The sequence below is a fragment of the Mus caroli genome, unplaced genomic scaffold (assembly GCF_978045245.1).
Source record: "Mus caroli unplaced genomic scaffold, Mus_caroli_1 scaffold_18, whole genome shotgun sequence".
In the NCBI taxonomy this organism is placed as follows: Eukaryota; Metazoa; Chordata; class Mammalia; order Rodentia; family Muridae; genus Mus; species Mus caroli.
The window spans coordinates 51,285,941-51,309,665 of record NW_028227273.1 but is presented as its reverse complement, the minus strand read 5'-3'; the positions used below and the strand labels follow the sequence as shown (position 1 = coordinate 51,309,665).

The window sequence follows — 23,725 nt, the reverse complement described above, 5'->3', positions numbered from 1 at the left end:
TGCAGGCAATATAGATAGATAGAATCAGATGTGATGGAAATAGAGATAAGAGGGAGATATGTGCAGAGCAACCCTGGCTCACCCAGCACTGAGCAAATCAGCAAATTGTACCAGCTAGTGTGGGTTCACTGATAAATATACATTGTTTACCTTAAAACTGTCTTTAAATGTCACTGAATATTACTTCCCTCAAGTCTTAGAAATGGAATTTTTTATTGCTAATGAAAATTTCAGCAAAGCCAACTATATGTGTAGGAAGGTAAGAAACTCTGACCTGTAGACAAATATAGGGAGAGTCTAAGAGAACTCTAAGGCTTGTATTCAGTTGATATAGTACTTTTGCCTGCAAGTCCATTCCCCTTGTCCCTGCACACCCAGTTACAGTAAAATAAGCTCTGAGAGGCAAACACATTGAGTCTTATCTGAAATATCATCTCTGAGGAAATAGATTCCCACACTGGCTTCAAGAAACCCCCACCTAAGACTATCTCATGACTCCAGTGCTTACCTGGTAAAATGCAATGGAGTGTGTGTGTGTGTGTGTGTGTGTGTGTGTTGCACAGCAGTGACAAAGCTTTTACAGATTACAGCTTTCCTGTTATATCTATCATTCCACATTCATAGTATTATCAGAATATGGTGGGTTGGGAGTAACACAGGTTGAGAAACCACATAGGGAAGTCTGATATATTAGCAAGCTCTATCTATCCTCCCTCCTGTAAGGACCCCTCACCATTTTACCACTAAGTAAACTGTGCTGACAGGAGTCTTTACTGGATTCAGAGTTAATTTTGAAGTTGGGCCAGTTCTCACAAGCCCTTAAAAGTCAAATGCCTACATAAATGTGGCCATGTATGAGCCTATTCATGAAACTGGAATAGAAATAAAAATTCTTATGCAGGAAAACGATTTACTCAGAATAGTATGTGTGCTAAGAGTGGAGTCATTTCTACCATAGTGAAGTTTCATTATTTCCTTATGACTTGAAAGAATGCTTTTCCACATCCTGAACTAATTCCTATATTCAAAATATGCATACATATTTGCACAGAGGCATATACACAGGCACATACACTTATATACACATACGCTATATATATATATATATATATATATATATATATACACACATATATCTATGCACAGACATACATGCTTATATACATATACACACATGTACATACACATATACATTAATGCACATATACACACATATGCATTCAACATATGCACACATACAGTCACAAACTCATGCACACATAAACAGACACATTGTCTTAGTTGGGTTTCTACTGATGTGATAAATGATTATGACCAAAAGCAGCTTCAGAGGACAGGGCTTATTTCATCTTCGACTTTCGCATCACAGTCCAAAGGAAGTTGGGGTCGGAACCTGGAAGCAGGGACAGAAGCAGAAGCCATGGCGGAAGGCTGCTAACTGAATTGTTCTCCAAGACTTTCTCAGCCTGATTTCTTATACACACCAGGACTACCTGCCCAGATGTGACATTGCTCATAAAAGGCTGGGTCCTCTCCGTCAATCATCACAACCAAGAGAACGGCACTACAGACTTGTCTACAGGCCAATTCTACCACAGCGTTTTCTCAGTGAAAGTTATTGTTCCCAAGTGATCCTAAATTGACACTGGGGATATGAACCTTGGTCCTCATACTTACATTGCAAGTGTTCAACTAAAAAAAAATCTCCCAGTCTCCAATTAAAACAAAACAAAACAAAAGAAAAACATAACTTTCTTCTTTTTGTCCTTTTTTATCTTCCAAATTGTAGCCATTTTGAAAAAAATACTGATTTATATTATGTATAATTACCTGTACATAATATATGCATATTATATATTCATTATATATGTAAATATCTATAAATATAATATAATATGTATATGTATAATTTTCTTATATCAAATTGGCATAAAATTTTTCCAACACACACAAAATGGATATACACACACACAAATACACACATATGCACATAACACACATGTACACACACAGTTGCACAAAACCCCCTGGAGTCCGTATAGTAGCCATCATCATCACCGTAGACTTCTGAAGCTGCCATACAGAAAACAGCCTCAATGTCCTCTGAAATCCAATTCTGTTTACTCATCACAACAAGAAAAAGACTTTTATATCGAGCTTGGACAAAATACTGATACAAAGCATACACATGGGGGGACTTTCAAGTGGTCGTCCCCCCCATGGTGAGTCACCCATCCTCCCATTCAGGGACCAGTCCTGCATCAGAGACTGACTCTCCTGTTCCCAGACTCAGCCTAGGCCTGCAACAGATGTTCTCAGAAAGCCATAAAGATAGTAACAGGCCCTTTCCCACTCTGCTGGAGTCATACTCACCTGTAATGATTTGATCCCACCAAATGTTCACATAATCATCCCGGTCAGTCCTTGACTGCTCATGGAAGAATCCCAGAGCATGCAGGATTTCATGTTCAATGGTGGCCTTAAAGTCACATCTCTCACCAATGGAAATGTTCTGTCCCACCTGTTGATCACCAATCATAGACCAGCACCTTTAAAAAGGAAGGAGAGGAAGATGATTTTAAAGAGTCATAATTTATATGTTTATATAGTTTATATATTTTAAATGGCTAAAATTTATAAGATTCCAGGACATAAAGAAGAAAGTTGGGTGTGTTTTTGTTTTGTTTTTAATTGGAGGCTGGGAGATTGCTTAGTGGACCACTTGCCGTGCAAGAACGAGGACCAAAGTTTACAGCCCCAATGTCAATTTAAAAGCCAGCAGCTGGGGACACCTGTAACCCTGTAACTTGGAAGGAAGAGACAGGATCCCAGAGCAGCCTAGCTAGCCTAGAGTGTCCAGGCACTGACCGGGGCCACAGACTCATTCAAAGCTCTCTCTCTCTTCCATCTGTTTGGAAATGTCCAACACAGTAGTGTTCGTTCTAGTTAGTTAACTATGCATCACAGCATCAAAACCATTCCTCTCAACCAGCCACAGCTTTGTAACTAAGGCTGTGTCATTATCCTACATGCACATATAGAAAGCATGAGGCACACAGTTGCTTGGATCAACTCAAGACAAAATGTTCAAAGGGAGACTTTTAAAATCAGAACGGAAAGCCCCTCCATATAGTCACGGCTCAATGATAAGAAAAGAGTAAAGTATGGGAGGCTCTCAGCAAGCAACCTTTGTGCTCTCTTAGGCCAGTATAGAGTGGTAATCCATCTTAAAGGCCCTCTTCCCTGCAGGCAAATGGATCATAACAAGGCATCAAGGAGAGAAAATTGATAATCCGCTTCTCTTTCATAAACCCACAAGGGCACTCCAAAGAACAACACTATTGCTTTTAGAATAAAATCCTGTCTTTTCGTGATGGCTGTGGCTGATTTAAATGCTATCTTTAGGGAGTTTCCAAATCTCCTATAAGGAACAGAGGTAAAATTCATGGTTATAAAGAGTATCCATCCATGAGAAAACGATTTAATGAGTGCAGAAGTTCACAGCCTTACATATAATTTGACCACATGGGAAGACTGCCTACTGAAGGAAGATGGAATATTGTAACTTGTTTAAGATCCCACAGCTCTGATCTGGGACTGAGAACAAAGCAGGACAGCCCCCAGGCATGCCAGGGCAGGGCTGTTGTTAAGGCATTCCTAAGAACATCTTGGCCATAAAGATGAAACGGTATTCAAGGACAAATGGGACTATATTATCTAAGCTAACACCATCTGGCCGGAATCTCCCCTCAATCTGTAGACAGGCAGGGTCATCTTATCTAGTCCACGCCATCTGGCCGGAACCTCCCCTCTGTCTATTGCCCCTTGGCGCCAGGAAAAAGTCATACATCAACTGGTTGCTATGTGAACAAAGATAAGCCCAAGCCCACCGGAACAAAGCTCTGATGCCCCTTTTGCTGATATGTAATCTTTCTGTTAATGAATCAACCCCATGCCTTTGTCAAAATTCTTTGTATTCCTAACCCTTTGCTTCCTTAAAAACCCCTAACTCCTGAGCCTTGGGGTCGATTCCCCTGCCTCCTGTGTGAGGTACGTATCGACCCAGAGCTCTGCTAATAAAGCCTCGTGCGTCTTGCAACAAGAGAGATTCTTGTGTTCGTGGGTGCTTCCCGTCCCTGGACTAGAGTGGGGTCCCTATATTTGGGGTCCTACATTTTGGGGGCTCGTCCGGGATTTTGGGGGCACCCAGAACCCCAAGAATACCCCTTGGAGGTACGTCTGTGTGAGTTTGGTGTGTCTGAGTGCGGTGCCGCTGAATCTGTGTCTCGGTTTTCCAGTGTTAGTATTCTGGCAGCTGCCGCTGAGATCCGTGAGGATCCAGTGTGTGTGTGCGCGCGGAAGGAGACGTCCTGAGCCGCAAAGCTGCAGCCCTGGGGAGACGTTTCTAGGGTGATCCTGGAGGAGGAAGTGCCCAGGGTCAGAGACAGTCGGAAAGACCTGGCTGTCCTTTGGCAGAGTGAGGGAGATAGAGTGCTCTTTCTGCCAGAGCGGGAGTGGACGTGGAATCCCACTCCGTCAGAGGTAGCGTTTGGCTGGTTGTACAAGTCCAGGCAGGGACGAGTGTGCTTGGACGTTCTCGTGTCCCTTGTCTCTGTCTTCGTTTTGTCTCTGTTTTTGTTCTTCATTATGGGTCAGACTCTCTCAACCCCGTTATCTTTGACTGAGGACCATTGGACGGACGTTAGGGCAAGAGGACAAAACTTATCAGTAGTGGTTAAAAAGAAACCCTGGCAGTCTTACTGCGCCTCGGTATGGCCGACCTTCAGAGTGGGTTGGCCTGAGGGAGGTACGTTTCACCTCCCCACCATTAGGGCCGTAAAAGCCGTTGTTTTTCAGGAAGGCTCCGGATCGTTTCCAGATCAGCAGCCGTATATCACAGTGTGGGAAGATTTAGCACGGTTCCCGCCTGCCTGGGTTTGCCCATTTCTTCCACCCCTACGTCCAGGTACCAAGGTTTTGATGGTTCGAGAGAATGCTGAGAAGGAGAAATTAAAAATACTACCTGAAGGAGCCAGCGAGAAATCCACCCCACCGCAACCAGCGGCTGTTTCTAAAATCTATCCGGAGATAGAGGAACCTCCGGAATGGCCCAACTCTCTACCACCGCCTTATCCCCCAGTCCTCCAGCCTGCACCCTTTCCCAGCTCCGCAGCCCAGCCCTCGGCTCCGGCAGCTCCACCTTTGGGTCTAGGGAGTGGGGAGGGGGGTCCCTCAGCAGGAACGAGAAGCCGCTGGGGAGTGCTCTCAGAGGGGCTAGCCGATTCTAAGATGGCGCTTCCACTTAGAGCTGTTGGAGCTCCCCCTACCGGCCAGAATGACCTCCAGCTTCTTCAATACTGGCCGTTTTCGTCTTCTGACCTTTATAACTGGAAAGTAAACCATCCTTCTTTCTCAGATAATCCTACAGGGCTTACAGGGTTGATAGAGTCTCTGATGTACTCACACCAGCCCACCTGGGATGACTGCCAACAGCTCCTACAAACCCTGTTTACCACCGAGGAGAGAGAGAGAATCCTCCTCGAGGCACGGAAGAACGTCCGAGATGGAGCCGGACGGCCGGTCCAGACCTCGGTTGAGATAGACGAAGGATTTCCCTTAACTCGCCCCCAGTGGGATTATAACACAGCACAAGGTAGGGAACGGCTGTCCAATTACCGACGGGCACTAGTCGCGGGTCTCAGAGGGGCTACTCGTAAGCCCACAAATTTGGCTAAGGTAAGAGAAGTTATGCAGGGGCCAGCTGAGCCTCCCTCAGTCTTTTTAGAGAGACTCATGGAGGCTTATAGGAGGTATACCCCATTTGACCCTACGTCAGAGGGACAGCGGGCATCAGTGATTATGGCCTACATAGGGCAGTCAGCTCCTGATATTAGAAGGAAGCTGCAGCGGATTGAAGGATTGCAAGATTATACTATAAGGGATGTGGTTAGAGAGGCTGAGAAAGTGTATCACAAGAGAGAAACAGAAGAGGAAAAATTAGAGAAAGAAAAGAAAGAGAGGAGAGAAGATGAAGATAAGAGAGACAGGAGACAGGAGAAAGCTCTGACTCGAATTCTGGCCACAGTGGTAGATAGAGAAAGGAATAGGACTAGACAGACAGAGAACCTGAGAGATGAAAAAAGGCAGGGGCCAAGGAGACCCAGAAGAGACCGACCACGCCTAAAAAAAGACCAGTGTGCATACTGCAAGGAGAAAGGCCATTGGGCCAGCGAGTGTCCTAAAAAGAAGCAAGGGACACCAGTATTGTCTCTCGGAATAGGTGAAAACTAGGGAAGACGGGGCTCGGTCCCCCTCCCCGAGCCTAGGGTAACCCTAGAAGTGGAGGGGACACCTATACATTTCCTGGTCGATACGGGCGCAGAATTTTCAGTGCTTAAAACCCCGCTAAGAAAATTAAGAGAAAATGAGAAAACCTTAGTAATTAGAGCCACAGGACAAAAGTCATACCCATGGACTACGACCAGGACAGTAGACCTAGGACAGAATCAGGTGACTCACTCATTCCTGGTCATTCCGGAATGTCCTATGCCCCTTCTAGGAAGAGACTTATTGACTAAATTGAAGGCACAAATAACCTTTTCCCCTCCGGGGCCGATAGTATCATGGAGAATAGAACAGCCTCAGACTTTAGCACTATCTCTGCAACTGGGAGAAGAATACCGGATTTATCAAAGCGAGTCAAAGCCCCCTGAGGGGCTACAGGACTGTCTTGATCAATTTCCCCAGGCATGGGCCGAGACAGGAGGAATGGGATTGGCAAGGCGAGTTCCCCCGGTAGTGATCGAGCTCAAGTCGGGGGGCCACTCCAATTGATGTTCGACAGTACCCTATGAGCAAAAAGGCACGGGAAGGTATACGTCCTCATATCACCAGATTACTTCAGCAGGGGATCCTAGTTCCCTGCAAATCCTCTTGGAATACTCCGCTGCTCCCAGTAAAGAAGCCAGGAACAAACGACTACCGCCCAGTCCAAGATCTTAGAGAGGTAAACAAAAGAGTGCAAGACATTCACCCTACAGTGTCCAACCCTTATAACCTACTTAGCACCTTGCCACCTGAACGAACTTGGTACACTGTCTTAGATCTTAAAGATGCTTTTTTCTGTCTGAGATTGCATCCCAATAGCCAACCAGTGTTCGCCTTTGAGTGGCGAGATCCGGAGAGTGGATGGGCGGGACAGCTCACCTGGACGAGGCTGCCCCAAGGGTTCAAAAATTCGCCCACTCTGTTTGATGAAGCCTTACACCGGGACTTGGCCTCTTTCCAAGTCAATAATCCACAAGTGACCCTGGTGCAGTTTGCAGATGACATTTTGCTAGCTGCAGGGACACGAGAGGAGTGCGAACTGGGAACTCGGAATCTCCTGGTCGAGTTAGGTGAGTTGGGGTATCGAGCCTCAGCTAAGAAGGCGCAGCTATGCAGGACCCAGGTGACCTATCTGGGATACATCCTGAAAGATGGACAACGATGGCTGACTGATGCCAGAAAACAAACAGTGATGCGGATTCCAACTCCCACCACTCCCCGTCAGTTAAGAGAGTTCCTGAGAACAGCAGGATTCTGCAGACTGTGGGTACCGGGATTTGCCACCCTAGCAGCCCCTTTATACCCCCTGACGAAAGAAAAGGGAATTTACCTGGACCCAAGACCATCAGTCGGCTTTTGAGACTCTGAAAAAGGCTTTGCTTCAGGCTCCATCCCTAGCACTGCCAAACTTAAATAAGCCGTTTACCCTATACATCGATGAAAGGAACGGTATAGCACGAGGCGTCCTCACTCAGACTCTGGGGCCCTGGAAACGTCCCGTGGCTTACCTATCAAAGAAACTGGACCCTGTGGCTAGCGGATGGCCTTCTTGCCTGCGTGCAGTAGCGGCTACGGCAGTGATGGTAAAGGATGCTGATAAACTAACCATGGGCCAAAATGTCACTGTGGTGGCTCCACACTCCCTTGAGAGTATAATCAGGCAGCCGCCAGACCGATGGATGACCAATGCGCGAATGACCCACTATCAGAGCCTGCTCCTCACTGAACGAGTGACTTTCGCAGCTCCTACCTCTCTCAACCCTGCCACCTTGTTACCCGAAATTGACGAGACTCCAGTGCACAACTGTGAAGAAATATTGGCAGAAGAAACTGGAACTCGACCAGACCTCACAGATCAGCCATGGCCGGGAGCAGCGTATTGGTACACTGATGGGAGTAGCTTCATGGTAGAAGGTAAGCGCAAAGCAGGGGCAGCGGTAGTAGATGGAAAATCTGTTATATGGTCCAGCAGTTTGCCTGAAGGAACATCAGCCCAAAAAGCTGAGCTTATTGCTTTGACACAAGCTTTGAGGCTGGCTGAGGGCAAGGTTATCAACATCTACACGGATAGCCGATATGCTTTTGCTACGGCTCATGTCCATGGGGCAATCTATAGACAGCGTGGCCTGTTAACTTCTGCGGGGAGAGACATCAAAAACAGAAAAGAGATTCTTAGCCTGCTAGAGGCTGTCCACCTGCCTCTCAAGGTGGCGATCATCCACTGCCCAGGACATCAAAAAGGAACTGGACAAATAGAGAGAGGAAACCAGATGGCAGACCAAGTGGCTAAGGAGGCAGCCCAGGGGCCAATGACTTTGGTAATCAAAACCGCGCCCCAGACGGTTGAAGGGAGAACTGAGAAAAGAGTTCTCACAGGAGAAGAGGGGCTAAAATATTTAGCTGACATTCATCGCCTGACTCACTTAAGAGTTAAAAAGATGATAAGGCTGGTCAGTAGGTCCCCTTATCGCATCCCTGGACTACAACAGGCTGCAGAGGGTTTAGTGAAAAACTGTCGAGCCTGTGCACTCACCAATGCCGGATCCAGTAAGCTCTATGGTGGAAAACGTCTAAGGGGAGATAGACCGGGGACCTACTGGGAAGTCGACTTTACAGAGGTAAAGCCAGCCCGATATGAAAATAAGTATCTGTTAGTCTTTATAGATACCTTTTCAGGGTGGGTTGAAGCGTTCCCCACTAAGAAAGAAACAGCTGCTATAGTGGCCAAGAAGATACTTGAAGAAATTCTTCCTCGCTTCGGAGTACCCAAGGTAATCGGGTCAGACAATGGGCCTGCTTTCGTCTCTCAGGTAAGCCAGGGATTGGCCAGACAGTTGGGGACAAATTGGAAATTACATTGTGCCTACAGACCCCAAAGTTCAGGGCAGGTAGAAAGAATGAATAGGACTCTCAAGGAGACCTTAACCAAATTAGCGTTAGAGTCCGGCGAGAATGATTGGACAGCCCTCCTCCCTTGTGCTCTATTCCGGGCTCGAAACACTCTGGGAGCCCTAGGTCTAACACCTTTTGAATTATTATATGGGGCGCCCCCGCCTATTTATATGACGGTAGAAAGTAAAACTTGCCCAGACATTTCCTTTGTTCCTTCTAGTCGCCTTTTAGCCCATCTCAAGGCTCTTGAAACGGTGAGGAAAGAAGTCTGGGAACAATTAAAAGAAACCTATGTCGCTGGTGATATTCAGGTGCCGCACCAGTTCGAAGTGGGAGACGCTGTCCTGGTGAGGAGACATCGTGCGGGAAACCTTGAGCCACGGTGGAAAGGACCCTACCTGGTGCTGCTGACAACACCCACTGCAGTCAAAGTAGAAGGGATCCCTGCCTGGGTTCATGCATCCCATGTCAAAAAGGCTCCCCCAGAAACGGACCCAGATGAGTGGACTTTGGAAAGAACTGCTAATCCTCTTAAGCTACGCCTGCTGCGCAGGGGCGGCCCCACCAGACTTTAACCCTCACACTCCAATTCAGCAGTCTTGGGAAGTGCTTAATGAAGAGGGAAACATTGTGTGGGCAGCCACTGCAGTGCACCCCCCTTAGACTTGGTGGCCTGATCTCACACCCGACATCTGTAAGTTAGCGGCAGGATCTCTCACTTGGGACCTCCCTGATCATACCGATCTTAATAACCCACCCCCTGAAGAGCGGTGTGTCCCAAACGGGATAGGGAGCACGTATGGATGCTCGGGGCAGTTTTATCGAGCTAATCTTAGAGCCGCAGATTTCTATGTTTGCCCTGGGCAGGGTCAGAACAGAAGGCTTCGACAAGAGTGCGGAGGGGCATCAAGTTTTTTTTGCGGAAAATGGGGATGCGAAACAACAGGAGATGCCTACTGGAATCCTTCCTCTGCCTGGGATCTAATCACGGTAAAACGGGGTAGTGGCCATGAGGGGTCAAACCAAGGAGAAAGAGACCCCTCTAAATATACGGAAAATGGGTGTGCTTTTAAAAACAGCCCCCCAGGGCCATGCAAAAGTAAATACTGCAACCCCCTACTTATAAAATTCACCGAGAAAGGGAGACAAGATCGTCAGAGTTGGCTTAAGGGAAATAGGTGGGGCTGGCGAGTATACGCTCCATCAAAAGATCCTGGGTTCATTTTTAAGATCAGACTGACAGTGAGAGACCTGGCAGTGGTACCCATAGGGCCCAACAAGGTCCTTATGGAACAGGGCCCCCCAGCAAAATCCAAACCCTTGACTCAAATGCCCGCCCTGTCCACGGGCCCCTCTTATACTGCCACTCTCACTCCCCCTGCCGCTTTACAGTACCCCCTGGCTGTGGCCCCAACAAACCCTTTGACGGGACAGAGAATGTTTAATTTAGTGAGAGGAGCTTTCTATGCCCTCAATAAAACAAATCCAGATGCCACTGAGGACTGCTGGCTATGCTTGTCCTCGGGCCCCCCTTTTTATGAAGGAATTGCTTTTGATGGAGATTTTAATAAAACTAGCAACCATGCTTCCTGCTCATGGGGGACAGGGCAGAAATTGACTCTGACCGAGGTATCGGCAAAAAACCCAGGTCTCTGTATAGGTACCCCCCCTCCTACCCACAAACATCTGTGTGGCCGAATTCAATCTGTATCCAGAACAAAAACTAATTATTATCTTGTGCCGTCTCCAGTTGGCTGGTGGGCCTGTAATTCAGGACTTACCCCCTGTGTATCAACTAAGGTTTTTAAATCTTCCCATGATTTCTGTGTTATGATCCAACTGTTACCTCGAGTGTATTATCATTCTACATCTAGCTTAGAAGAAATGTACGCTGGTACAAGATTTAAGAGAAAACCTGTTACTTTAACCTTAGCCACCTTTTTGGGCATTGGAATGGCAGTAGGAGTGGGGACGGGAGTATCGGCCTTAATTGAAAAGAGACAAGGGATCCAATCCTTAAGAGATGCTGTTAACGAAGATCTAGAAATGTTAGAAAAGTCAATTAATGCTTTGAAAAAATCGTTATCCTCACTATCAGAAGTAGTGTTACAGAATAGGAGAGGTCTTGATCTGCTCTTCCTAAAAGAGGGAAGATTGTGTGCAGCCCTAAAAGAAGAGTGCTGTTTTTATGCAGATCACACTGGGATAGTCAGGGATTCAATGCAAAAGCTGAGGGAAAGACTCGAACGGCGAAAGCACGGGAGACACAGCAGGGATGGTTAGAGTCATGGTATTCTCGGTCACCGTGGACGATATCCTTATTTTCTGCCCTAGCTGGACCCGTTATTTTCATATGTCTAATTTTGATCTTTGGTCCCTGCATAGTTAATAGGGGAATGGCTTTCATCCAGAGCAGGATAGATGCAGTCAAACTCCTGGTTTTACAACGACAATACCAACCCATAATTCAGATAGAAGAAGAGTTAGGAGACACAGGGTTCTGAATTCTAGGATTAGAATTATTTAGTAGAAGAAGAGGGGAATGAAGGAAGATGGAATATTGTAACTTGTTTAAGATCCCACAGCTCTGATCTGGGACTGAGAACAAAGCAGGACATGCCAGGGCAGGGCTGTTGTTAAGGCATTCCTAAGAACATCTTGGCCGTAAAGATGAAACGGTATTCAAGGACAAATGGGACTATATTATCTAAGCTAACACCATCTGGCCGGAACCTCCCCTCTGTCTATTGCCCCTTGGCGCCAGGAAAAAGTCATACATCAACTGGTTGCTATGTGAACAAAGATAAGCCCAAGCCCACCGGAACAAAGCTCTGATGCCCCTTTTGCTGATATGTAATCTTTCTGTTAATGAATCAACCCCATGCCTTTGTCAAAATTCTTTGTATTCCTAACCCTTTGCTTCCTTAAAAACCCCTAACTCCTGAGCCTTGGGGTCGATTCCCCTGCCTCCTGTGTGAGGTACGTATCGACCCAGAGCTCTGCTAATAAAGCCTCGTGCGTCTTGCAACAAGAGAGATTCTTGTGTTCGTGGGTGCTTCCCGTCCCTGGACTAGAGTGGGGTCCCTATATTTGGGGTCCTACATCTACCTCATATTGAAGCACTGTAGGCAAACCCATAACTTCCCTAAGAGACCAGCACCCTAGGGAACCTCTGGCAGATTCCCTAAATTCCTCGTGCATGGAATGCCTCCTGCCTTCTATTGGCAGCTGATCATGAAATGTACCACTTAGGCCCCCATGTTTGCCCCCAGCTGGTTTGGAAGCTATGGAAACTTTAGGAGGTGGAGTCTTACTGGAAAAGAGCTTCATTCACATGGGACTTGCCTTGAGGTTATATAGCCCACTTTCCTGTCTGCTTTCAACTTCCTGCTGTGTTATAGCTCCAAGGGGATAGGCTTTCCAATGGAGGTGTTGCAGCTTTGAGTGGGGCAGTTTCACCAGAGCAAACATTACAGCTCTGAGGAGAAAGGCATCCTGGCATCAGGAACCAAGGGGGTACCACAAAGTCACATGACACAAGAAACTTCACACCAGAGGTTTTTCTGGGAAAGACACAAGATGGTGGCTGCTTCTACTGGGCCAGAAACAGCAGGGAAGTGAACAGGAGACATGGATATATGGTTTCTTGGGTGCAGAGTTTTCGAGGGTAGAGATTTCCAAGTTGGAGTTTGGTGAGATTTCAAGACAAGCCTAGGAACTGATGGGTTTTTATTCTCAGGGATGGGTGGGTTTTTATGCTCAGGAATTGATGGGGTTGGGTAGGTTTTCAAACTCAGATGTGGACTTGGACATTTTTCCCTCCACTAAGAGTGCAATGTCCCAGCCACCTTACCCTGCCTTCCTCACCACTATGAACTGTTGGGAGTTGGTCTGGTGCTGTGTATACAAATGCTAAATACTGGTCCCCAAGATCTAGTTGCTCCCAGACCAGACAAGTGAATTCCCACAGTGCACAAGTCTTTGCTGTGTAAGCTTTGCTCCCAAATTTAAAGGTATTGGCTTTAAAAAGTGGCTACAGCCAATTACTGGGTAGAATAGGTGGGGTTTCAGTTACTGGTCTGGGGGGGCACAGTAGGGAACCCAAGGAGGGAGAAAGAGAGAGGAGGCCATAATGAGGTCTGATGGATCATGAGCATGTGGCCAGGAGAAGTAGACCCTGAGCACATATTGACGGAAGGGGGCACAGTAGGGAACACAAGGAGAGAGAGAGAGAGAGAGAGAGAGAGAGAGAGAGAGAGAGAGAGAGAGAGAGAGAGAGAGAGGAGAGAGAGACAGAGACAGAGACAGAGACAGAGAGACAGAGACGAGACAGAGAGACAGAGAGAGACCTGATGGATCATGAGTATGTGGCCAGGAGAAGTAGACCCTGAGCACAGATTGACGGAAGGGGGCACAGTAGGGAACACAAGGAGAGAGAGAGAGAGAGAGAGAGAGAGAGAGAGAGAGAGAGAGAGAGAGAGAGAGGAGAGAAACAGAGGCAGAGAGACAGAGATGAGACAGAGAGACAGAGAGAGACCTGATGGATCATGAGTATGTGGCCAGGAGAAGTAGACCCTGAGCACAGATTGATGGAAGGGGGCACAGTAGGGAACACAAGGAGAGAGAGAGAGACAGAGACAGAGAGACAGAGAGACAGAGAGACAGAGAGACAGAGAGACAGAGAGAGAGAGGAGAGAGAGACAGAGAGATGGAGAGACAAAGACAGAGAGACAGAGACAGAGAGACAGAGAGAGACCTGATGGATCATGAGTATGTGGCCAGGAGAAGTAGACCCTGCGCACAGATTGATAAAACCAAAATAACCTGAAACTCAAACACCAAGTAACAAGGGGCTGAGATGTAAGCTACAATAGCTCACTGCATGCCCAATCTAGGTTTACAGATTGTAAATAAAATAACAGCATTTTGTGTCTTTTATACAGGCTAGCTAAAATAAATAATTCATTTACTGTATTTCTTCCCACATTGTAAGTCAGAAAAAAAAATCTTTCCTCCCTTAAATTGCTTCCATTAGGAACTTGCTCATAGCAATAAGAGTCGCTGATCTACTGCCTAGCTTTCTTCTGACGTGTCCTCAGCAAGAAGAACCCCAAACTTCCCTAAGAAACAGGTGGACTAGGGAATCTTGAAAGACTCCCTAAGTTTATCATGGAAGGTCCTTCGCCCTCTTTTCCCTAAAATCATTTTTTTTCTTTTCTCATAAATTCAATTTTCTTTTTGTGTTAAGCAAACTAAAATTTCCCACAAACATTCTCCTTTCGGCTTTCTACTGTGGAATCTGGACCAATAGGAAGGGCTTTGCTGGCAGTTCTCACTGTGGTCAGGGATTGGAAGTTGCTTGGTGACAGGCACATGGTCTTACCTGCCTTTTCCCCTAACTTGTTAGCATCCCATATCTCTGGATGCCGATTCAAATGCTACTTATCCATCCATCCATCCATCCATCCATCCATCCATCCATCCATTCATCCATTCATCCATCCATGCACACATGCATGCATACATATACATATACATACACATTAAAATAAATAAGAAGATTGAGGCTGCAAAGATAGCTCAAGAGCTAAGACTTGCTTTTGCTTTTTTCCCCCTTATGGTTTCTTTTAGCTTTCAAAGTAGATGTGTAACATTTTAGAAACTTAAGGATACATGCTTTTTCATGCTTTGTAATAGTTCATACTAACCCAGAAAGTTTCTGGAAGATGATATATGAACTCTCCCCTTCATAGGGCTTGAAATCCACACAAGACTTGAGGCGGAACATCTCAAAGGCATGGAGGATGGCTCCTTTGGCATTCAGCTCTGTAAAGTATTGGCAGGCATTATTTAGATTTCGGATAACAGACATAGTTAATAGTATACAGAGGACTGACCGTACCACTGATATGAAACACACAGAGGTTCTATGTAGATTTGTTTTCTTTCCTGGTGGGGGGGGGCGGTGACTCGATTTGTTGGTAACTAAATTTGAAGTTAGTCACATGCATGGTGCTGGGTCATAATTTAGATGTTGTATAAAAAAGCAAACAGAATGAGCCATGAGAGAAAGTCATTGAGCAGAACTCCTCCATGGTCTCTGCTGCACTTCCTGCCTCCAATTCATGCTCCGAGATGAGCTGTGGCCTCAGGGTTGCAAGAGAAAAGAAGAGCTTTCACCCTCCATTTTGCCTTTTAAAGCAACAGAGACACAAGGGATGACAAGTACTTAAAGGTGCCTGACCCTGGAGGGGCTGGGAAAATCCTTGGGCATTCCACTAAAACCCCAGAGAGACCCAAGAGGCCCAGGGGTCAAGACTATGTCCCAGCATTCTGGGCTCTGCTTTGAAATAAGAGCAAAACCAAACGCAAGCCTCCAAAATGCCAGCCAAATTCTTGGCACAGTAATCTAAAAATTAACAGCATTACAAGGAACCTAACAGCACATAGCACCTCTCTAGAGGGTAATATCCACAGCACTCCAACACCGAGCCAAAAAAAATCATCAGTGTAGGAAACATGGTGTACAGAACACAGGATGACTCAAATGTTAGAGTTCACAGAGTTTAAAGTGCGGTTGTGTATTTGTTCAAGGATTTAAAGAAAAAGAGGAACTAACGGAGCCGCTCAGCAGAAGGAGACAACTTATGTGAAAGAATCAAACAAAAATTCAATTGGGTTTTGTGGCGGTTAATCTTCATTATCAATTTGGCCGAATCACCAAGAAAGCAAGGCTCTGGGTGGGTTTATGGTGGTATTTTAAGTTTACCTACAGCGGGGAAGACCCACTCAGAACATGGTGCCACTTCACTGGCTGGGGTCCTGGGCTGAATCAAACAGATACAGTGAGCATCATTGATTTCTCTCTGCTTCCTGGCTGTGTGTGTAATGAGATCAGCGACCTCACACTGCTGCCACCATGCTTTCCCCTTTGTGACAGAGCTTCCAAACTGTGCAGACTCCTGCCTCTTCAGTCAGTCTCTTAGGTATTTAGTCATGGCAAAGTAGCTAAGTAGCTGGATAGAGGATTATATGCAAATTCACTGAACGATTTGAAGAGAAGACAGCAGACAGTAAAAGAATCACAGAGGCAATATTAATAAAAAAATAGAACAGACTCTCAGTAACTAATAAGAAAAGACCAGTAAACCTGTTGTATTCGCGATTAGTTCCCAAAGTATGGAAGAGACAAGAAGGATATTTGAGAAAATGATGATCTCACGTTTGGTTGTTTTAGCATCACCTCGCAGATCTGAGAAACTGGAATAGCACGACGTTAGACTCAACGAAATGTCCTTGACCTTGAACTTTGGATTCCCATGCCTTCATCTACCAAGTTCTGGGTTTATGGGTGTTCCCCATCGTGCTGCTTTATGGGGTTCTGGGATGGAGTCCAGAGCTTTATGACGGCTAGGGAGCACATAGAGCTAGGCCAGAGCTAGCTAAGGGAGGCTCTCAGTGCTCCCATGCAGGGGAGTGCTGTGCATGCTAGAAAACCCTACCTTTACTTCCCTGAGATAGAGCAAAGCTCCCGAAACATATCAGGTAAAGGTACAGTACTTGGCACATGAGGAGGCAGTGCAGATGAGCAAACCAGGACAAACACAAAAAAACAAAACTCCTTCCATGGGAGCTCCTTAAATAAAGCTCCAGGAAGTATAGGTACTCTGTGAATTTACAAACATGCTGGCAAAACATGTGGGGATATGACTTTCTTTCCCAATAAACAGCTGAGAACAACAGTGGGATTTGCTGGTGGCCAATGGCTGAGCAGGGAGACAGAGGCGGGACTTTAGGATTCCTGGACAAGGGGAAGGATGGGATCACCATTGCCAGGAAAGGAATAAGATACAGGATTGAGAGCTGTAGAAGAGAGAGTGTACAATCAAGTAAGAGCTGGGGAAGAGTGGCCCCAGGCACCCACCCCTTGCCCTGTTTGGGTCTGGGGTAACAAAGATGGAATATAGATTTTAGTAAGTCATAACTCAGGAGTATCGGAGGGAGGGCGTTAGCAACGTAGAAGTTTGGGAGTGACCTAGCCATTGCCCTGTTTAAGGCATTTTAAAATAGAAGTGTGTGTGTGTGTGTGTGTGTGTGTGTGTGTCTTTCATTCGATAATCATTCCGGCATCATGCAGCTGCCGCTGGGGAGATCATAGCACACTAATAAACTACCGCTACAGAAAAAAAAAAGTATTAGAAATAAGACAGATAACAGTGACTGGAGAATACAGAAACATAATCCACATATGTTAAGAGCAGGGAGAGCCCAGATATCCAGCAAGATGATGCAGCCATGTCCTGGCTTTCCCTGTCAACTTCTCCCTCATCCCCTCAAGAATTGTAAGCAAGGAGTCATTGTGTAGTTACCAATCAGTTACTTGAGGGTCAGTCAAGCACCTGTCCATGGCATCTACTTGTCATTCATTTTCTACCAGTTAATATTTCTATCGGGGACTGGAATGCCTTTTTCTTACGAGGAAGAAAAAATTAGAAAATATTCGATTTTGTTCTTTGTGTTGTTCCTGATTTTGTTAACATTATTTTTATGTGTTCAGTAACTTCTGACCGTGTCTGCACATGCATGAGTGCGTGCGTGCGTGTGTGTGTGTGTGTGTGTGTGTGTGTGTGTGTGTGTGTGTGCTTGTGTTGAGAAGGGTACACATGTGCAAGTTTGAGTGTGGGGGGTCGGAAGTCAATTTAGGGTGTTGTTCTCAAGTATAATTCACTTTATCCTGAGGCAGAGTCTCTCATTGTCCTGGAGTTCATCAAGTGGGCTGGGCTGGTTGATTCAGGTCCCAAGGACTCATGTGTCTCTACCATCCAAACACTAGGATTACAAGCACGAGTCAGCCTGCCAGATTGTTTTCACGTAGGTACTGGGGATGGAACTCAAGTCTTTGTGCTTGAAAAGTAAGCACTTTCCTGACTGAGTCATCTGCCCAAACCTTGACATGTTCTTTGACACTTTGGCAGGCTGACAAAGAAAAACATGTCATGACTTCCTTCCCACGAGATAATCCTCAGGGCTCTTTATATATTGTTCTGAACCCAGTGACCAGGAGACGCGGGAGAGAAGAGTTTACCCATGTCTAGTTAAGAACAGTCTCCATTACCCAGATTGTCAGCCAGAATGTATGGAATGGGGAACTTCCATCTGCTTGTTGGATCTCGCATGGCATTTCTGGTTCTCTATGAAAGACAAAAGCAAACATGTTGTCCAATTCCATATTTTCCTCCCAGACAGTTTCATTTCTATTTACACCCGGATAAAATCCCCTTGTTTGTATGTGCCACAAGTATAGGATGGTCCTGGTTTCTTTATTATTATTATATATTTTCTTCATTTACATTTCAAATGCTATCCCCAAAGCCTCCTATACCCTCCCACTGCCCTGCTCTCCAACCCACCCACTCCTGCTTCCTGGCTCTGGCATTCCCCTGTACTGGGGCATATGATCTTCACAAGTCAGTCCTGGTTTCTAGTTCTCAATATCTATATCTTGATATTTAGGTGGGCGTAGAGAGGAACAGGGGTCAGGAAACTGGAAAGGGACTCATAACAATACAAAAGGCAGGCCTAAAGGGAGCAGGGTGAGTCGGGGGAAAGAGCCCCCAGTGGGGCTGGAGAGATGGCTCAGCGGTTAAGAGCACTGACTGCTCTTCCAGAGGTCCTGAGTTCAATTCCCAGTAACCACATGGTGGCTCACAACTATCTGTAATGAGATCTGGCGCCCTCTTCTGGAGTGTCTGAAGACAGCTACAGTGTACTTACATATAATAAATAAATAATCTGAAAGAAAGAAAGAAAGAAAGAAAGAAAGAAAGAAAGAAAGAAAGAAAGAAAGAAAGAAAGAAAGAAAGAGAGAAAGAAAGAAAGAGCTCCAGTGTTTTAAGTGGACAGGGGAGTACAGGGGTTGGAAGGGTTTCAGCATGGATGTGGGGGGACTGGGGAGATGGGTAAGCTCATATGAAAAATGCCTTCAGGGAACCAGCTACTTTGTAGATCTGGTGATAATATCAAAATGGAAAACAAAACAAAACAAACAAACGACCTGAAGAATGAAAAACAAAGACAACTGAGAAAACCATGGTCACCTTCATAGCTCTCACTTGACTCACACTGAAAGGAACACAACTAATTTGGGGATTTATCTTCTCAATATAAAATAACAGGAACTCCTTAGAGATAATCTTTGGGGCTTCTGAGGCACTAATAAGAACAAAATGAAGGGACCAGCTAACTGTTAACTCTGAGCCAGCACCTGCAAACACACCGGAATACCCTCTTTCTATTCTTTGTTAATTGGGAAAAAAAACTGGACAAATAAACTATTTTATATTTGTATACTCTTCTGTGCTTTTGGTTTTTTTATTACTATCAACTATAGGGATGCTCTTATATGATGTAGATTATACATGAATCTTTGCTTTCTCTCCATAGTGTTCAATCTGGAGGAAGCCCTGGAGCACAGGTTGAGCCTCCAGAGGGACCACAATTCCCAAGGCACATATTAAATGTCATTGTCATTGTACTCACGGGCAGAAGGATGTCCCCTTGAAAGAGGTTCAGGCCTGCAGCTGGGGTGGATTTAAAAACAAAAGGATATTTGAAGTCAACATTAATAAAAGACCGGTCATGGTATAACTAAGCTTTGCCATTACACATCTTTCATTCCATGCATCATCTATCTCTTTAAAATTGTAAATCTTTCCCTCTACCTAAGTAGATATGAACAGCCAGTAAGTATTACATGTTGATATGCCCTCTTTTCAATTTTGGAATAAAAATCCTTCTTCAAGAACCTTAGAACTGGCCTAAAGAGCTGGCTCAGTGGTTAAAAACACTGGTTATTCTTTTTTTTTTTTTTTTTTTTTTTTTGGTTTTTCGAGACAGGGTTTCTCTGTGTAGCCCTGGCTGTCCTGGCACTCATTTTGTAGACCAGGCTGGCCTCGAACTCAGAAATCCGCCTGCCTCTGCCTCCCGAGTGCTGGGATTAAAGGCGTGCGCCACCACGCCCGGCTGTAACACTGGTTATTCTTACAGTGGACCTGAATTCGGTTCCCAGCACCTCCGTGGCAGCTCACAACTATCTGTGACACCATCCCCGGGGGACCAATGCCCTTTTCTGATCAAACATGCACTTGGTGCACAGACTACACATATAGTTGAAACATCTATATGTAGAAAATAATGATATTTTTAAAATAACCTTATAACTAAGATGAGTTAGAAAGGATTATGTTGTTCATGAACTCTAAAGCTTTGCTTCTTTAAAGGAAAAAAATTTAGGGCTGGTGAGGTAGCTCAGCTGTTAAGAGCACTGACTGCTCTTCCAGAGGTTTTGAGTTCAATTCCCATATGGTGGTTCACAACCATCTGTAGTGGGATCTGATGCCCACTTCTGGTGTGTGTGAAGAGAGCTACAGTGTACTCATATACATTAAATGAATAAATAAATCTTTTAAAAGAGAAAAAGAAAAAAGAAAAAAAAGATGGAGCTCAGAGAGGTCATGAACTAGGGGAGGCCATTGTCCAGGTGAGCTTTACAGCTGGTGTCTCATCCCAGCCCTTTCATGGGCCCTCCCCTTCACCTAGGTAAATGCACTGAGTGGATTTCCTCCCAAGAGGAAGGAGGCAGCCCCCGAACCTAGGGACAACGCCCTTGGAGACTATGTGCAGATCCATCCAAGGCTACGTATGTCTCCAAGACCCTGCTTTTCAGAGGCCTTGCAGAATGGACCTACACACACTGCTTGACTTGCTTATCCACGACCTCAAAGAACTCATAAAACTAAGATTCTTAAAGGGAAAGATCCTGGGAAAACTTCCCAACCCTTGTATGAGCTCCATTTGTCTTTTAAAATAATGTTTAATTGATTCATTAATTTTTAACTTTACCCTACTTAAAAATGCAGAGAATAGGCCTGCCTGGATTCAAGTCTTGGCTTTGACTAATTATTATCATGTTTCCTTAACCATATGAGTATCCATGATACTTCAACAACAATACTACCTATAAAGGTGCTCTAGAATGTGCTCCAAACAGAAATAGCTAATCATCACTCAGGCATGGTGGTGCCCACCTTTGATCCCAGCATTCCTGGGGTGAAGGAATTCAGATCTCTGAGCTTGAGCTCAACCTGGTCTACAAAGCAAGTTTCAGAACAGCCAGGGCTACAGAGAGAAACCCTGTCTCAAAACAACAGGAGCAGCAGCAGCAACAACAAAATCATCATCATCATCATAGAAGAAAAAGAAGAAGAAGAAGAAGAAGAAGAAGAAGAAGAAGAAGAAGAAGAAGAAGAAGAAGAAGAAGAAGAAGGAGGAGGAGGAGGAGGAGGAGGAGGAGGAGGAGGAGGAGGGGGAGGGGGAGGGGGGAGGGGGAGGGGGGGGAGGAGGAGAAAGAAAGAAAGGAAGAAAGAAGAAAGAAAGAAGAAATGTCAAATAATTACTACATGTTAACACTGATTAGAATATACTACACTCTCCCACTAAGTAACTGGAGTACCAACATTCCATCCAGTCTGTTTCTCTTTCTTTTCTGGTCTCATGTAGTTCAGGTTGATTGTGAGCTCTCTATGTAGCCAAGGATGGCCTTGAACTCAGAACTGCCTGCCCCTGTTTCCCCAGTGCTGGGGTTACAGGTGTTTGCCACCACACCATTTTGAGAGGTCTGTCATCTTCAAACAGGACTCAGCTGCTGTGATTTAGGTCTAAAGACCCCAAGCGGGTTCACCGCTGCAGCCTGCAATCCTGAGTGAGTCTCTAACCACGGGAGGTTTCCTGTGTCTTCCTGCATAAGGAAACCAGCATTTCCCCCATTATAAGACTCAGATGGCATTAGACATGGATGTCTTTGCAAACCCTAAGGTGATTGTGACCATGTGCCCCTCTACTGACACCAGTCCCATTCAAAGATGTCACTATGCAAAGGCTTCTCTGAAACCCCAAAAGCAGAACACAGAGACAAGACAGGAAACACCTTGATGTCTTTCCTCTTGGTATTGAATGATAACATGGGTTCCTCAATAAATACATTTCTGAATGAGCTATCCAAATAGAAATACATTTATTTACTCTTTTATACCTCATCAACTACCTAGCCACCGGTACATATGATTGGCCTGTCCAGGCTTGGGATCTTTCTCCTACAAAATAGAACTACCGTCTTATTCTTTATAGTTTATTTAGCTAGTATAATAACTACCCATTCTTCCATTTCAAACTAGAAACTATGAGTTTTTCATAAACAGAAAACTTGTTACGTGATCTTAGATCCAGTCATTAGCTTCCTTAGAAAAAGTTAACCTTGGGTCTGGGGTGGTGGTTCAGCTGGTAAAACTGTTGGACCTCAGAAGCCAAGGAAAAACCCAGGGGTAATTGGATCCCAAAGACAGAGGCAGAAGCATGTAGATCCCCAGGTCTCACTGACTAGTCTGTGTCACCTGCTTGGCAAGACACAGACCGGAGAGAGATCCTGTCTGTAAAACAAGGTGGCTAGATCCTTAGGAACATAACTGAAACGGACCGTCGGTCTCCTCACACATACTTGCACCTATCCTGACATGAGCACACACAGTATAAAGTAAGCCTCTTTCTCTCAGGCACCATCGTTTTCTAGAAACTTCTAATGCCAGTAAGCACCAATACACTTGTCTCTCCAAAAGGCCATCCTATCACAGTTCTTTAAATCCTTTCAAATTAGGCATGGAGCTGCCTATCCATGGTCCTGGAAGTCTTGAAGTAGAAGCAGAAGGGTGAATGCCAGCTTAAGTCCACCCTGGCTTTGCTTTAACAATTTCCAAGCCACCCAGGACTACACAGAGAGACGTTGTCTCATTGGTCAATCAATAGGATGATTTAAATAATAAACACACAATTTCCAGGCCTCAATATTTCAGACACTGAGCTCACCTAAGTTGATTTCGAAAATATCCTTCTGTTCACCAACATCTATATCATGATCTGCCAAAAGAAAAATAATGAAAAAAAAATGTTGTTGAAGAAAACTTGAGCCTTGTTGAAGACAACTCAGAAAAACTGCAGGGGAAATGCCTCTTACCAGGTCCATTCAAAAGATGCTTAATCTGGAAGGAAACAAGTGTACACAAAATGGGTAACATGCTACAACGGATGCTCTTAAATATCTATGGAAGTGGATAGTATCTACTTACCGATACAGCTGCTATGTGGGCAGAAAAAATCAGTGAGAGAAGACACGCAGGTTGCATCCACAGCATTATTGCAAATGAACTGGATCTGCCAAACCTCCTTGCCATAAAAACCTATTGGACCTTGCTCTCACTGTCACGGTGGAAACTTTGACCGTGCTGTGGATACTGTGCCTCTTAGTACACATAGTCTACAACAATGAATGACACTTTTGTGGGCATGTACAAAGAAGCCTGCTCTAAAAGAGACTGGGAGAAAGTTTTAAAAATTCACAGTGGAACAGACATATGATAAGTTATACACAGTGCCCTCAGGACAGAAATATGAATAG

The 23,725-nt window shown here is 45.2% G+C and overlaps 1 protein-coding gene across 1 annotated transcript in view; it reads right to left on the bottom strand.

The window, feature by feature from the left end:
- The window catches only part of Mep1a (meprin A subunit alpha), a 36,746-nt gene extending 13,223 nt beyond the window's left edge, over nt 1-23,523 (bottom strand). Inside the window, exons 1-7 of the mRNA XM_021149375.2 lie at nt 23,397-23,523; nt 23,285-23,309; nt 23,137-23,187; nt 19,759-19,799; nt 18,335-18,410; nt 14,928-15,045; nt 2,374-2,549 (exon numbers count right to left, since the gene is read on the bottom strand). Of these exons, the coding sequence (XP_021005034.1) occupies nt 2,374-2,549; nt 14,928-15,045; nt 18,335-18,410; nt 19,759-19,799; nt 23,137-23,187; nt 23,285-23,309; nt 23,397-23,501 (592 nt within the window). The 5' untranslated portion in view covers nt 23,502-23,523. The remainder of the gene's footprint in view (nt 1-2,373; nt 2,550-14,927; nt 15,046-18,334; nt 18,411-19,758; nt 19,800-23,136; nt 23,188-23,284; nt 23,310-23,396) is intronic.
- Between the last annotated feature and the right edge of the window lie 202 nt (nt 23,524-23,725).